This window comes from Notothenia coriiceps, unplaced genomic scaffold (assembly GCF_000735185.1).
Source record: "Notothenia coriiceps isolate Sejong01 unplaced genomic scaffold, NC01 NC01_scaffold00034305, whole genome shotgun sequence".
Lineage (NCBI taxonomy): Eukaryota > Metazoa > Chordata > Actinopteri > Perciformes > Nototheniidae > Notothenia > Notothenia coriiceps.
This window is the reverse complement of record NW_011367006.1, coordinates 77,028-92,180: the sequence shown is the minus strand read 5'-3', so window position 1 is coordinate 92,180 and position 15,153 is coordinate 77,028. Positions and strand designations below refer to the sequence as shown.

The 15,153-nt window shown below is 41.4% G+C and overlaps 1 protein-coding gene across 1 annotated transcript in view; it reads left to right on the top strand.

Moving 5' to 3' along the window:
- Positions 1-1,014: 1,014 nt before the first annotated feature.
- Positions 1,015-15,153, top strand: part of syt7b (synaptotagmin VIIb) — a 37,843-nt gene continuing 23,704 nt past the window's right edge. The window contains exons 1-5 of the mRNA XM_010790476.1: positions 1,015-1,020; positions 5,281-5,360; positions 6,380-6,520; positions 9,675-9,869; positions 13,028-13,375. Coding sequence (XP_010788778.1) covers positions 1,015-1,020; positions 5,281-5,360; positions 6,380-6,520; positions 9,675-9,869; positions 13,028-13,375 — 770 coding nt within the window. The remainder of the gene's footprint in view (positions 1,021-5,280; positions 5,361-6,379; positions 6,521-9,674; positions 9,870-13,027; positions 13,376-15,153) is intronic.

The window sequence follows — 15,153 nt, the reverse complement described above, 5'->3', positions numbered from 1 at the left end:
TAGCTGCAGTGGGCTTTGATTTGTTGGTGGTTTTAGATTCTACTTCAGTGATCATGAATTCAAATGTTCATGAAGATACTGATGCTTTTTCCAAAGATTGTATCGGAATTTACATAATAACTTAGTTAGTTATTCTGTTCAGTATAAACACAAATACATATTACACACACAACAATAAGCACTCAAGGTCCACTTCATAGTTTTTGACACAATTTTCAGCCAAATCACATTTGCTCAGCTGTCATTGAGATTCAAAAATCAGAGGCCCCTCTAGGATTTCATCCACAGCTTGTCTCAAGCATGTTGGTTTAAAGTTCCCACTATACGGATCTATTGATTCTGAATTATAATGTGTCTGCTCTGAGATCTGTGATGAAAATGGTCTTGATAACAAAATAATGATGATGATGATAATAACATTAATAAAGAGTAGTTGACATGCTCTACTGCTGTTATGATGTAATGTCAGCTCGCGAAAGGTTAAATAAATGAGGATTCAATTACCTCCAGGTTCAGCACCCACTGTGCTGTGTTCGGTATCACACTGGGCACCTCCCATGGCTCCCAGTGTAAACAAGAGACTCTTCAGTACTGCTTCATTCACTCAAACTTTCTCCCTCTCTCGTACTTGTTCACTCTCAGTTATGTACTTTACAGTAACCGCATGAAGTCTAAGATCATTAAGTTACTAATCCCTAAACGTAATGCATACGCACATTTATATTTAATTACAGGAAGTTGTGTGCCATCTCTATATTTTCATATTAATTAAGTTATTCTTGTCGACCACCTTCCTACTTGCAGACTCTTTGCCAACATGCCATTGCTTTCCCTTGTGGTAATTATATAATTTATAAGACAATTGATTAGAACTTCTCATTAGAAAAATAACCTTAAAAACTGTTTCTCTCTTTCTTTCTCTCTACTTGCAGCACTCTCTCTCCCCCACAGTCACAGCATAGTCTTCAAAATTATTCAGCAATTCACAACAAATGATTGAACACTGAATTCCTAATGAAGGTATACCTGTATATTCACTAGGAGTTTATTTTAAACTGAGATTGGTAATGTTCATTTCTCTTTCTCAACATAATGATGGGTGACTGATGAAAAGCCAACTGATAAATCATTGTGTGACGGGGCTCTAATTGTCCGTTCGAAACATGGCTTAGTCAGTTGTTTTAAGCTAAAAAAACCTTTATTTACAGCAGCCAAAAAAATAAACAGCGAACCAGCGCAACTGAAACAACAAAATAAAAGTCCCAAAAACAGGCCGTCCATCACTCATTCAGAGTAAACATGCTCAGGTGTTGCCTTCTCTGCAACAAACTCCCAAACATGTCCCAGCTGTTGCCTTTACTGCAACATTCTTCCGAGTGATATCTCCAGGGCCAAACCCCGTCCCTTTTGAGCCCATAGCCCCTCCCACAGGCTTACCGTCAACAGGTGACGCAACTACCTCAAAACCACATTGTCAACATAAAAAATCCGACCCAAACATAAACAGGTTAACCACCTCTTAACATAGCCTAATCATTTAACAAATTAACAAACGCACAATAAATAATAAATTGCATGGTTCATCGGAAGAGAGCAGGAAATGTTTGGTGTGTGTGTGTGTGTGTGTGTGTGTGTGTGTGTGTGTGTGTGTGTGTGTGTGTGTGTGTGTGTGTGTGTGTGTGTGTGTGTGTGTGTGTGTGTGTGTGTGTGTGTGTGTGTGTGTGTGTGTGTGTGTGTGTGTGTGTGTGTGTGTGTGTACACTTTGCAGCTGGGGAAGATGCGGCTGATGATCCCATGACGGCTGTCAGTGGCGGAGTCAGTCACTCATGTGATCTGCTCCGTCACACATTGTTATAGACTTTTACGTTAAAGTGTAACATAATGTACTGAAGTTATTACTAGCTTCACTCCAGTTTGATATTTTGAGTAGTTATTTGAAGTCAGCTGGGATCAAATTGTTTACCTTTTCCCAGTCGCCAGATGTGCCACAAAAATATCACTCTTCTGTGTGGCGTTGTTAGGTGTAAAAAGATTATTGGGGAACGACTTGATTGGCTAACGCAAAACTATAGGTTACTTACGTAACCCCAGTTCTCAGAGTAACATGTATTGAGATGTCTCACTATGGGATGCGCCTCATCGCGGAGCAAACAGAAGCATCAATCTCATTACGCCAATCCTGATTGGCTGGTGATCTTGACGTCAGCGTCAGGGAATCCACCCACCCTATAAGTAGCATGCGCCACATCGCAGCGTCGTTCAAAATAAGCACCTCTTCTCGCTTCACCTTAGCAAGGAGGGCCGTCTGGTGAGACATCTCACTTCATGTTACTCTGAGAACTGGGTTTACGTAAGTAACCTATAGTTCTCATTCATAACACTCCGTTCGATGTCTCACTATGGGATATTGAAGCTCCCGTATTGCCAGACAAGCTTATCTCGAAAATCAACAAACCCAACCAGAACTTAACAGGTAGCCGCAGAGCCGAGCCTCCGAGTCCCTGACTCCTCTGGTGTGAGGGAGAGAAGCGTCCATCTCGTTCGCCGTGGTGACGGCGTGGAGAGGACCCGCTCGTAACAGGTACGTTGCCGAGAAAAAATTATTTCCCCCCTGTCGTTAATCCGGAGAAAAAGCGACGGTGTATAATTTTATTCTCAAAGAATATTAACTGGTGTGTTAATACCTTTTTATCTTCCCCTCCTCTGGTGTGAGAGAGAAAAAGAAAAAACGTCCTCGCTACCGTGGTGTCGGTAGTGAGGAAAGGCAAGCTAGCAACAGGTGTGTTACTAGCTTGAAAAATCAAAACCGTACCTTTATTTCCGAAGAAAGAAACGGCGAGGTAGATTGCAATACTAACTGGTGTGTTAGTATTAACAGTCTTCTTGCAAAGCAGAAAAGTAGCCGGTGAACGCCCGTCGACCGAAAGTTAGCTTTGGGTTCAGTCTGTGGACTGTTAAGCTAGCCCGGCTACTGATATGTCGAGATGTGCTCTGAAGCGAGAAGAGGTGTTTGAATGACGCTGCAACGTGGCGCAAGCTACTTACAGGGTGGGTGGATTCCCTGACGCTGACGTCAAGATCACCAGCCAATCAGGATTGGCGTAATGAGATTGATGCTTCTGTTTGCTCCGCGATGAGGCGCATCCCATAGTGAGACATCGAACGGAGTGTTATGAATGAGANGCAAGCAACGATGTTTTCAAATCTGTAATCAAAGAGGTCCGCAAAAACGCATATATTTATAAAACTGACAAGTCAAATCAAGCAATCTGATTGGTCGATAGCGTTTTTGCGGACCTCTTTGATTACAGATTTGAAAACATCGTTGCTTGCTTTAAAAGTAGCACAATTCATTGTGTTAAACCTTCAAAAGTATCTAGATATCCCTGCCCTAATGCCAAAGGAACTGCACACTGAATATGTTTTGCCGTTTGATGTCTATGTCTGGACCGCTGCGTCAAAAAGGAGGGCTTCTGCCCAGCTTCTGCCCCGTTACTTCTCCGCTGCTTTCTTGTTCCAGTTTGAAAAGCAAACTGCAGGCAGTTTGCTTTTCAGCCCAACGGTATACTGTTTTTAGTAGACGCGGAGGGATACTGACTTGTTGTGAAAAGTAACTTACAATTCTACCCGTGGTATACGCTCAGTATATCACGGCTAAGAACCAATCAGATTGCTTGATTTGACTTGTCCGTTTTATAAATGTGGATATTATCCGGCTGAACAAGACTTGCATTTATCAAACAGGTTCGTTTTCCACAGATCTTATTTTTTACAATATTCCAAAATCATATGGAGGAATCACATTGCTTTTTTGTCGAGGGAACCCATGCGCAGCTTACTTCCGCGTCGGCCTACAAAAATACATCATCCCTGCACCACTCTATTTAGTAGCTTTAACGGCATATGTGCTCTTTATGTCCTTGTTGCCTGGCTGAGGTTACAATGGAACATATTATGTAAGAGTAGAGGGTCTCTGTGACTCAGCTGAAGAGAGCTCGGTGTTATCACCCTCAAGAGTAGAATACATGTAGAGTTCAATAAAACGTAAAGCTCAATAACTGTAACTAGTGTATATTGCTCTGCTGAAAGCACTATCCGTTATGTGGTAACACTGCACAGAGTGAGTCAAATAGGCTGTATACCAGACTGCAAAAGCAATGTATACAATTTGCATGCTTCCTATTTCCTCTTCCAAATGACCCTGTTCCTCAGGTTCAGAGTTTGGTATTGTCTGCTTTGGGGAGAATACTATCTGTAAAGTTATCTATATCTTGTTCGGTGTGTTTTAGTTTTACTATCGTGGCCACGGCATTGTGATATGTAGTTCAGTGTAAGATTTGACCCGTTGATAACAACAGCGCAGTACTACTCTATAGATGGATGGATCGTACATGAAGGCTGGGTCATTCCTGCAATTCTACACCCCGCAGTAATTATGTTGAAATCGTGTTTTTCACTGTGATGGAGAGCAACAATTGTTGTAAGCAGAAGATTTGCAGTTGAGAGATTGATTTGCTGTATGTGTTATACTGAAAAGAAGAAGACTACCTCTTCTACTTCTTTAATGAGGTCTACACAATCTCCTGCGGCATAGGAGACTTATAGGAGAAAACACAAGCAGCCCAAGCTCACCAAACACTGTTCTTTTGGCCTTAAAGGTGCATCACCGTAGCTGCTTTAGTACTGACATGTAGTTACATTTTTTAGGAGCTGCAGGGATGTAGCTACAGCATCTCTAGGAACTGTAGCTATGCTTTAACCCCCTAACGCATAAATATGAATATAACTCCAGCCTTAACAGTGGTAATACCCGATTTAATGTCAGCTTTTTTCCAACCATTGACGAGAGGGCTCTACATTTCATTGAATTTAACACATATTTAGTTTTGTATGTCATTGAGATTTACATTTTCATTACATTTATACAGTACAAATCCTGCTTGGATACAGTTTGTATCACAGAGTATTACTGTGTCTGATGTACGTCCTAGAACGGTGCATTATGTAAAAAGCATGTACATTTTCATTGTTCGTGTGTGAAGACCTCTTTGTTTTAGCATCTGATTGAAGTTAAGTGGTCCCTCGTCATGATTTGATCCTCAGAAGTAGGCCCTGGCATCAGACCAATTGCTGCTCTTCCCTCGTTTATCATATTTTTACAACATGTCTTGGACCTGATGCTGTTCCAAAGCCTCTGTAATGTGCACTTCACTTAGAAAAATGCTTTAGTAAACGATCAAACCCTGGCTCTGTCTCCGTCTGCCTCTTGTTTTTCCGCAGGGGAAGAGGAATAAGCCTGGGGTGGAGGCCGCCAGTTCTCCAGATTCTGTGAGAGGTCGAGGGGAAAATAAAGCTATCAAGTAGGTGTCAGAGGGTTTGGATGGAAGCATATGGAAATCATCTACAATGTGGTGATAGTATCGCATTTTAACAGCCGGTTTTGATTGGAAAGCTAATCTTGTATCCACCCCCTTACACGGTCTGAAATGTCCGCCGTGAAATGATGCCCTCAAGGCATTGTTAAAAATGTCTCATTTATCAAAGGAGTTGAATACATTCTCTTCAGTTCAGAAAACAGTTGAAAAGGTTACTCGTATATTCTGTTTGTATAACTCAAACACTGGATTATAGATAAATAAGTTAAACTTCTTCACTGCATTTCTTTTATTCAGTTGGAAATATACAAGCTTAACTGAAAAAACACAAAGAACCTAAAACTTAACCTAAAAACAGCAAATTTAAGAAATTAATTCACAACGCTGTCTTTTTGAGATCAGTGGTTAAGTGAACTGTTATTATCATTATTTAAATTCGATGTGCTGAAGTGCGTTCATTTAAGGACAAACGTTACAATGTGTCAGTCATTTGTTACTTTTTTACTTTCGTTTGACCTCAGCTCATAAGCAATTCATGTTTTTTTCACTTACCTGTTGTTTTTTCTCCATAATGACTTGTCTGTGTCCTCTGGTTCATTTGTTTCCTCGTCTATGACAGAGTGATTAACCTGTAGGTCAATTCTTCTTCCTAAATTAAAGTGGTATTATTTTCCATGCTGTAAGAGTTTGGCCGAGCAAATGACAACAGACTGATCTTAAACCTTCCATCTATCCCGTGGAACTGTTCAAGCTATATATAATTAGACTCACCTTATATTCATCCGTATCTATGTTTAGAGAACTGTGCCCTGTTTTAGAATGTAACTTTATAGACATTGACATTATCACATTTTCCTATCTATTAAGATTACCTCCATGACCTTTAGATTTATGAGACAGTGTTATAACTTTTTGCTCTTTCTATGATTTCTTTTTCTCGGCACTCTTTTCATCTGTCGTGTTTTCTTTATAACTTTATTTGATTGCTTCCTCTCTTTTTCCAGCCACAATGACATGGACAGAGACTTTTGGAATAACAATGACAGCAGCAACGTGCAACAGAGGTGGAGCTCCTACCCGCCCAAGGAGTTCCTCTTAAACATGTCTCCCTATGCCCCCTACGGAGACCCTCGCCTCACGCCCAAGTGAGTCTCAGTCATGGCTGGTAAGGGACCCCTCAATCTGGGCAGGGCTGTAATGAACAGGGGCTTGTGTGCACTTGTGGAAAACTCCCACAAAGCTATATAACCACTTCACATAAAACAATCAGGCAATATTGGCACAGAAGAATATGTGTTTTGCACACACAACATTTTTTTGATTCAGATACTTGTGTGCATACGTTTTTGACAAATCAAAGGCGAAGGTTGATCAATATATCACTTTGAGCAGTGAAAAGGCCACATTAAATACCCTTAAGGGGGGCAGATTCCTCTTTTTGTAACACTGTCTGGCCACATGTCTCTTAACCGAAGTCCCCTCTCATCCCTGGTAATCCTCATGTGTTGCTTTCAGGCGTGTCGGCAGCGTTGGGGTGTTTAGTATGCACTGCTGGCCATGCGGCGCCATCCCTCAATATTGCTGTGATTCCTAGGGCTGCCCTAACATTGACAGAAATGACAACCCTTTTATAAAGGATCTGTCTGCTGACAGCTGTATCAAATTAATGGATATATCCTATCTGAAAACAGGCTTTAATTCAGGATTGTATTTAGAGGATTACAGAGAGAATCAAATGAATGTTGGAGACCCATTTGTTACAGTTACATTTTAACACACAACATCCAATCTGGGAAATATTATTAATGCACAAAGGTTTGACAGCCCCGTTCCCTGCAGCCCTGCCCGCCTCATCAGACCCTCTTTACTCTCACCTGCAGCCCATGGAGTGTTACCATGGAGACGGACAACCCTCAGAGAGCACGTCTCACATAAAACTTTCCCCCTTATTATACCCCCCAGCCTCTTTACCCCAATTATTCAAATCTGTTTGACTCAAATGTATACTTGCCTAAGCCACTAGAGTTTCAACAAACGGTTGGGTGATGTGGATTTTTTAAATGTCTTGTTTTTTTAATGGGTTAGTTATCAGGAATGGTTTGACATTTTTGGAAATATGCCTATTTGTCCTCTGGCAGTGAGTTGGATAAGATAAGCAACACCAGGTCTGGTTTGTTTAAATATAAGGTAGATGTGCTTTATTTTTATACACGATTCATATTTTATCTTTTTTTCCCCGAGCAGACAGAGTGGTCTTTGATCTGACTGCCAAAAAACATAAGAGCATATTTCCCAAAAATGTTCCACTGTTTCTTTAATGGGGTAGTTTCTGTTCTTTTCACTGTTGTTTTTGTGTAAAGTTGTGTGTTTGTTTTTCTCCCCTCACTTCTCTCTCCACTTGCTCTGTGTTTTCTACTCATTTGTTGGCACTACTCTCATCATCACTCATAGTACTGTAAGTGCTTCAAGGCTGCCTGATAGCCCTCCTGGGTCGGCTCTATTGAGCTCTATTCTAAAAATAGTGACACCATCCTTTTGTGTACAGTACAGCGATTAAGTGTCTGTTTCATATGAACCTCTATTTCATCATCTAGATGCATATCACACATCACTGAGGAATTCAGTCAACCTGTTCATTCTCATCCTCTCTAATTACAACTCTCTTGACTCTTTCAAAACCACAAGGTGATCAATTACTCTGTGCAGAGATGTTGAAATTATTGAACAATCAGTGAGCATTACGTTATTCAGATTATTTATATTTATGTGGCGTTTAATGGGCTAATTATAATTCAATTTCTGAGATAGCATTCTGATAGCAGATCAATGAGTCAACTATTTAATTATCTTTCTGACTGTGGAGATAATTATACTTTTATGTAGCTTTGTTTGTCACCTTTTAAAAACTCAGCTAATTCAAAGTAATTACATACACGTGAAGAAATGCATTAGAAAAACGGCAACACAAATCTAGAAGGGCATTTGAAGAGCACCGAACTCCGCCAAGGCCATTTCCATAAAAATATTGGCCCTGTGATTTGGATTTATTCCAAAAAGTAATGGATTCTGCTGCGGCCTGGGCTACTAGTTTAATGGAAATCAGGTCAGTCGTTTTACCTGTAATTCTTCTTACTAACTCACAAAAAAAGCAACAAGCCAAACTTATACAGAGGTTTATAAACAGAAAACAAAGCAGAAAACAAAATGACATGTATAGTGTAGTTTGTGTGCAGTAGCATTTTTGCCCCAAAGGTAATAGACGTGCAGCTGAGAAATAAATCATGGGAGAGTCTTCAGAACACTGATATATCGTGTGTGAGTATGGCTAACAGCAGCAAGGGTAAATGGAAAATATCTAACTGTTCAGTGAGAAATCATTCATTTTACCGTCCGCCCACACTTGTCTAAATGTTGTTGAAGACATTGTCTTGGTATTAAGCTGTGTAACATGTCCTTGTACTGAAGTCGATGTTCTGCCTGTTCTCGTCTCTGTGAAGTCTTTACGTCGAGGATAGCCTTGGGTGGGTTGGGTGGCACGATTTTACTATCAATAGGTTTTACATAAACCCTCGCTGTGAAATAAGAGTTAAAGTGTTGTCTTAACAGCATGTCAAAATCTGAAGGTGCAGCTGTGTTGTTGCTCAGCTACAGTATGTGCGCAGGAGCAGAGAGGTTGGTCATTGCTGTCCCCTATGTGTGTTGAAATAATGCCGACCTGCTCCCTCTCCAAATCCTTGTAACTCTGGGGCCTGTTTAGCATCTCCCATATATTTTAAATAACAGATTTATTTGTGAAATTTGTTATTTAGCAATTTATTCTAAATATGTGTTCATATTTTGCACTATACGAGTGCATTGAGCATTGCAAATTGTCTCCTTATATAAAAGCAAGTAAACCATTGGCCATCACATGTTTGCAGTGTTGAACAGAGCTGATGTAGTATGGAAGAAGTGTTTTTCTCTCAGTCAAGTATCCACAGAAACTGTGAACTGTTCTCCAATTTACTCACTGCACAGTAAATCTCAGCCCAGACCTCTTCACGGCTGTTTTAATGAAGGTCTTGCTGACCGGCAGCAGCTGGTGCTATTGCTTTTGTTTACTGGACACTTGTGGCTCCCAAAGTGTCTCACTCACCAGTTTGAATAATGTTACTGATGGTTCTTTTGCTCTCGGCTCTGTTCGTCTGTGCGTCTGTCTCCCGTCTGTCCGTCTGTCTCTCTGCTTTGTATCCTGGTCTTTTCCTTCTGTCTGTCTGTCCGTGTTTCTTTGTCTCTGATCCGGCCCACTTTTCCTCCCAGTGGGGCCGGGGATAAGGGTGGGCATGGCGGTGCTGGACCCTCGCCGGGGGCCAGTGACAGCGGGGTTGGTGCTTGCTCTGGGGCGGGGCCCAGTCGCAGTGACAGCGTTCGGAGCATGTTGACGGGGGGAAGCAAGGCCGGGCGCTGGCAGACCATCCAGAGCCACATGCATGCCGGAGGCCTACGGTTTAGCAAGTGAGTGGCGCATGGTGACAGGGGGCACGCATGAGGGGCTACACAGCAACAGCATGGTGTGGATATCAAGGAAGAGTGAGATTCTTTTGAAACATGGTGAACAGCATAGTTGCATGTCTACTCAAAGATGGACATCAACAGAAGCTGTTTCGGACACCATACGGATGAAGATGATGTAAGGACGGGCCAGAAAGAGAAGCCAGCTGCTTTGCAGAGTGTTCCTGTGATGATGAGTAACTGAAGGTTCAAGTCTCTTGAGTACAGAGAGCTTCGTCACTCAGAAACACAATGTTTATGTCAGCTGCCAACCATCCAACAGCTGATTGTAGGACACTCTCAAACAAAGTGCATCCTCACCTCAAGTATACTGCATATTTTTTGCACATTCAAGAGACGAATATACAATATTTTTATATAAGACAGGTAGCCCTGATAATGAAACAGCCTCTTAAGCCCTACAATACTAATGTGCGTCATTGATATGATGGAGCAGATGTATTAGAAACAAGAAAGCAAAACTCTGCCTTCAGATTGTTATATTAATAGACATTATAATTTGCTTAAATGCATAATTAATGAATCATTTTTCATGTTTGAATGTTTCCACAAAGTTTCAAATAGATCTCATAGTATACAGTACGTGGCAACATGACAATTAGACTTGCAAAATATTTGTTGGACTTGAATTTGAATTGTAGAATTCTACACTCCTGTCACCCCTCCTTTCAGATCTACCTGTATTTCCATTTCTCCTCTGGAATTGGTTTCTATTTTTGGGCATTTACCTCTCCACCTCCCCGTCTCTGTCTCCCACTCCTTAGTTCACTCTTCACTGTTGTCTTTTTTCCCTTTCTTTCTTTCTTTCTTTCTCGCTCTGACTCTGTCTCCTTGTTCTTCACCCTCCTCAATTTTTACATAATTACAAAATCATTCAAGGTTTACACTCATCTTAATTGACTTTCAAGCAAGAAGAATTGTGAAAATAACCCTCTAAGTCAGTAATAGAATACAGCAGATAAAGAGGGCTCATGCTCAGGGAATACGAATGACTGCTGCGGGTGCTTTACAGGCGCAGAAGACAATAACAATGAACACCTGAAAGCTCAGGAAAAATAATAGTCAAGGAAATCATTGTTAAGAAAGAAGTCTTCAAATTCTTTGTCTTTGCCAAATTGACGTCACTGAACAGACTGGCAAAATGTATTAACACATGGCCTGGCTCCCAGCTGTCTGGCCTAATGCCACCATGAATCTAGCCAGATGTATTGATTTATCATAATGTCAGTTATAACATGTTTGTTGAACCCAGAGATAATGTGCTACGTAAAGCTTTCTACGTGTAACATTTCATTTCACCTTTATCCATAATTTCTCATGGCACATGACGAGTCTCTTGATTTCTCAGGTGCAACACTTCATCATGTGGAGGGAAAAGTGATCTTGTAAAAAATTGAAACCTACATGGCCACTGTAAAAAAAAAAGCATTGTTGCAAGGTTAGCTTAAAAATAGACACCTTAAGATGTTCAGTTCATGTGTTATATATAGCGTTTTCACTTTATGGCAGCGATAACAATAAGCCTCAAATGCAGTTGCTATAGAGAAAAACAGAAGTGTGAATCAGAGCTGAAACTTTGATTGTTGCTTTTGGGAACCAAAAACGTTGGCAAAATTGACAATTAACCCTAAACTTTAAAAAAGTGATTGAAGAAAACAGAACTTGATTGTATTTTTCATAAATGTCATGGTGTTGAGTTTAATGCATAGGCATAACCCTTGTCTGTTTTATCAAACAAGCTGATTGTCTTTGTATGCAGTTGCTCATCTTTTTGACCAATTATTCAACTGGGGGTTTTATCCAAGTCTCGGAAGTGCAACAGATGTCTAAAGTTATCTATGCAGAAAATAAACCAGACTGGTACCTCTGAAACACTAAATGCCCAAACTCTTCTCGCCTCTAAACTTTATAACAAGTCTCAACAGAAAACATATAAATACTTATTTTACATTCATTCTCATTTATTCAGTTTAAATATTATGCACGAGTAAATAAACATTCTCATCAAAGCCTATCCTGAGGAAAAACCTAATAGTGTGCGGTGTGTGTGTGATAGATGCATGGATGCATGTATATGAGCTCTGTATTTACTTGATCCAGCATTGCTCTGCTCCTCAGAAGGCTTGTCTCCTGGCTCTCCAGCAGAGTTTGAGCCCAGTTAATACTGAAGAGCGAGCGCTAACACAACTCAAGTCCAGGCAGTAAATCCTCCCTCGCAGCATTAGCTGCAGATAGAGCTGTTTAGAAAAAGCTTACAGTTATCAGGCAGGGCAGTGATTGAAGGGAGGATAAGCAGTGAAGCATTATTACATGATTGTAAGAGTAGCAGACTGGTAATTATAGAGCAGACTTAAAGAACGGTGATTGAAGGTCGTGTGGAGATGGATTGATGAGAGGGCTGAGGGTGGAGGGAAGATGAATGGTCAGAGGAGATGGAGAGCTCAGAAGCTCAAAGGTAAAGGAGGGAGGGAGCAGGAGCAGACAGGACCTCAGAGGAGGACTGGTGGGAGCAATATGTGCGAAGGTAGAAGTAGGTCAAGGCTAATTAGGGGGAAGAGGTAATGTACAGAAACAATTTAGCGCTGCAGATGGAGAACAGAGACTCAATTGAAGGGATAATGATACTAGCTCCAATTTAATTCCACTCCAACTGCAGAGGTTTGTTTTGACACCAGTTTGGAGAAGAATAATTTAATGTTCACGCTTTGCATGCCACATACTCAAACAGTACACTGTCATGCAGCCTAAGCTTGAAACTACACAGTTGTTTTTATCCAGATGTTAAAGAGTAATCTAAATCTTTTTGACAACTCTGTTCTTCTTTCTCTCCCTCTTTCACTGATCTTCTGTATTTTTTCTCTCTTGATCCCCTCTCCCATTGAAATTCACTGCATCTATATATCTTTTTTGCCATTTTTGTCTCCTGTGTTTAACTTTTAAATTCAACATGGTTACGTGTTACCCCTTTTGTCTTTATACTTTCATCTCTCTTCAATCCTTTTACAAAACGACCTGCCCTGTTCTATGTGCCTCATGTTATCTCTAACTGTCTTCCTTGTTGTATCCATCTCTGTCCTCGCTGCTCCCTTGTGTCTGCTCAGTTTCGGAGATGCTTCCCTCTCCTCTGCCTCCACGCTGGAACACATCCCATCCTCGGCCGTGGGGCGCCCTCGTCCCCTGGTCCGCCAGCAAAGCCTCCAACAGCCCCTCACTCACCAACCCCCCCCGGGTCCTAACGACCCCCCAGTAACCTCACAGAGCCTGGGCCAGCTGCACACAGGCCCGGGAGGCGGGGGCCATCGCGGGGGCCCGCGCGGGGTCCGGGGGAGCCCGGCTGGAGCCTCCCGGTACAGAGGAACTGGGGCAGGTCGATCGAGGTCAAACCCCGGCAGCTGGGATCACATGATGGAGCAGATCCGCCACAGAGGACTGGATGTCAAATCGTTTTTGTGAGTTTTATCAAGTTTTCTACTCTGTGAAGCATGACCGAAAACCCTGCATTTTTGAGTTCTCGAGGCTTTTGCAGATTTGGTGATTCAACGTGATATGAGGATTTTTTTGGGGTATAGTTAGGGAGCTTGATTTATGAGTCATTTGAAAAATTCACAATCAAAGCTAGTCAGGTATATGTGTCCACCATCAGTAGGTCATATTGTCTTCTCTCAGAGAATATGCTGCATAGTGATTTTTTGGTTGTCTTTCAGTCCTTTGTTTGTCATTTGTGTGTTTGATTGTGTTTGTTGCTAGATGCAGAAGTGTAGGTAAAACACCTGAATATAGTGTCATATAATTAACAAGTGTATTGTGTATTTAACGAAAACCTAGTAACTCCAGAGTCTGAGGAACCTAAACTTATTTTCAAAAACTTGTCCATAGTACGATGTATTTGCTACTAACTCGGTGTGCCGAGCAGAATCGGATAAGCACCCATTTTTAACCAGAAACGGCTCTATTTGGTGCTTATGTCCGTTTTAAAAACTTGGGCGGTTTGTTTTAGAAGACAACAACTCCCATAACTACATTCTACTTCACAACAACTCTAAACTGTCTTTTTTTATTGTTTAGATTGAGAAGCACCTGGGGGGTTGTACTATGAAGCTTATGCAACAGAACCAGGGTGTCTTTGCTTTAGCAACAAAACCCAGAGCATTTCACATTTATAAACTTCACTAAGCTAGCTGTCTCTATTAATAATGCAACAATAACATGCTTTTTATCAGAAAATCTAGAAAGAAATGACAGAAACTCAAAAAATTATAGTTACCCTAACCCGACCGGATTCAAAAGAATTATATTCTGACTTTACTTTGACTAAAGATCATTAGTTTTTACCCACTGTTTTCAGATTCATCCACTACTTATTTGGATTGTTGCTAGTGGGCTTAGGCTTCTGATTGTTTGAGATACCGAGCACGGAGGGCTCTCCTTCTCTGCTTGACTTGAATGATAGATTACAGATGATGTGCCTCATAAAGCAGCATCACATAAACACCTCCCCTCCCCTCCTGCCCATGAACATAGACACCCACACAATACACATCCACACACAAAGCTCTACACTTCTGTACTTTTTGCGTGTCTTCCCATTAACAGTGTCTCCAGGCCACTGACCTCCCTGCCTATGTGAATCATCATTCAAATAAGGCTGGGCACATACAGGGAGGTGGCATCGCCCACTGTCTCTGTCCTCATGAATCTCACTGGACCATCATGTCAGTTGTTGACCCTGAGGGGGGAAACACTCTGCGGGATATTATGTGATCAGTGGGGTATGAACGACCAAATCCAGCAGTTTCCCTTTCCACGTGTGTCCATGCCTGTCACAGAGTGTGGCTGCTGAGCGTCCCGCTTACATTTCAGATCGATAGAGCTGGTGTAGGTGGTAATGATTTCAGAGCCCTCTGGTTGGAGCTCGGTGTCTTTTTTGGACATCTATACAAATCCATTCACCTTTATCGACGGGTCTCATGTTGGTACTGTTTACACCTCCCCAGTGGTCTCTCAAGTGCTAATGTGTTTCTCCTGATGTCGATACTGGTACAACAAACAACCTCTTATTAAGGAGGGAAAACACAAAAGAAAGTGCCCACAGTCTTAGGAAATTAGATCAGAAGTGTGAGACATAGAGAGATGAAAGGAAGAAGAACAGCAGAAAAATAAGGTCTAAAAAAGATTGGTCCCAGGCAAACACATAAGACAATATCTGTTCATCCTCTTGCTATTTCAT